Source organism: Macrosteles quadrilineatus, unplaced genomic scaffold (genome assembly GCF_028750875.1).
Source record: "Macrosteles quadrilineatus isolate MER2022 unplaced genomic scaffold, UCM_ALF_1.0 Scaffold_2__2_contigs__length_208266976, whole genome shotgun sequence".
In the NCBI taxonomy this organism is placed as follows: Eukaryota; Metazoa; Arthropoda; class Insecta; order Hemiptera; family Cicadellidae; genus Macrosteles; species Macrosteles quadrilineatus.
The window spans coordinates 73,332,650-73,334,105 of record NW_026542595.1 but is presented as its reverse complement, the minus strand read 5'-3'; the positions used below and the strand labels follow the sequence as shown (position 1 = coordinate 73,334,105).

Below are 1,456 nucleotides of genomic sequence, written 5' to 3'. Positions count from 1 at the left end.
ATAGTGATGGGAGTCTTGATTAGGGAGGTATTTTAGGGAAAATCTAATCAGGTAAAAGGGAATTAACTCAGTCTTCAATTTTGCTGTGGCGTAGGTATTTTTAGATATCAACATGAAATCTTGCACATTCAATACAGTTAGAAGTAAAAGGCTAGTAAAAGGCTAAAAGAAGTAAAAGTTCAATACCCAGAGGCGAAGAAAAAGTGTATCAAGACCCCCATCACTATGAGCGACCTAGAGGCGAAGAAAAAGTGTATCAAGACCCCCATCACTATGTGCGACCTTGAGGCGAAGAAAAAGTGTATCAAGACCCCCATCACTATGTGCGACCTTGAGGCGAAGAAAAAGTGTATCAAGACCCCCATCACTATGTGCGACCTTGAGGCGAAGAAAAAGTGTATCAAGACCCCCATCACTAGGAGCGACCTTGAGGCGAAGAAAAAGTGTATCAAGACCCCCATCACTAGGAGCGACCTTGAGGCGAAGAAAAAGTGTATCAAGACCCCCATCACTATGTGCGACCTTGAGGCGAAGAAAAAGTGTATCAAGACCCCCATCACTATGAGCGACCTTGAGGCGAAGAAAAAGTGTATCAAGACCCCCATCACTATGAGCGACCTTGAGACGAAGAAAAAGTGTATCAAGACCCCCATCACTATGAGCGACCTTGAGGCGAAGAAAAAGTGTATCAAGACCCCAATCACTATGAGCGACTTAGAGGCGAAGAAAAAGTGTATCAAGACCCCCATCACTATGAGCGACCTTGAGGCGAAGAAAAATTGTATCAAGACCCCAATCACTATGAGCGACTTAGAGGCGAAGAAAAAGTGTATCAAGACCCCAATCACTATGAGCAACCTAGAGGCGAAGAAAAAGTGTATCAAGACCCCCATCACTGACCTAGAGGCAAAGAAAAAGTGTATCAAGACCCCCATCACTATGAGCGACCTAGAGGCGAAGAAAAAGTTGCGAGCAATAAGATTCGGGTGCAAAAGTACCACCTTGGCTATTAAGGCTGCCGATTATGACGAGGGGAACTGGGAAAGCAGCAAAGACAACGTCGAGGATGAATCTATGGAACTGGACAAGGACAAATCAGATTTTAAATTGTAAAAGGATGGTATCGTGCTTTGGAAGACCTCCAAAAAGAATCGTAAAGGAGGACAGAAAACTGAAAAATATCTTTAATTCTTTGTACTTAAAAGGGCAGTTTTTTAATATATTGTGACATGTACGCCAAAGTTTTTGTTAAATTGTAATAAGTATTCATAAACTAGTAAATTCTATTTCATAGTATTATTTCGGCTATAAAATAATACAAGAAAAAAAATACGCTAAAAGCTCACTCCATCTTGAATGGGAATAACAAAAGGCAGGTGGAAGATTTGATCAGTTAATGGAAGACGAAAGTAATATAGATTGACAAGATGGGATTGCTGCCGGGCTCTTACCCAAC

The 1,456-nt window shown here is 41.6% G+C and overlaps 1 protein-coding gene across 1 annotated transcript; it reads left to right on the top strand.

The window, feature by feature from the left end:
• The first annotated feature begins 225 nt into the window (after positions 1–225).
• On the top strand, positions 226–1,113 carry LOC128984425 (axoneme-associated protein mst101(2)-like). The gene has a single exon (XM_054403744.1). It carries the CDS (start codon positions 226–228, stop codon positions 1,111–1,113), a length of 888 nt encoding a protein of 295 aa, XP_054259719.1.
• The last annotated feature ends 343 nt before the right edge of the window (positions 1,114–1,456 follow it).

Coding starts and splice junctions, on each gene's coding strand:
- LOC128984425 (XM_054403744.1), top strand. CDS start 226: ATGAGCGACCTAGAGGCGAAGAAAAAGTGTATCAAGACCCCCATCACT.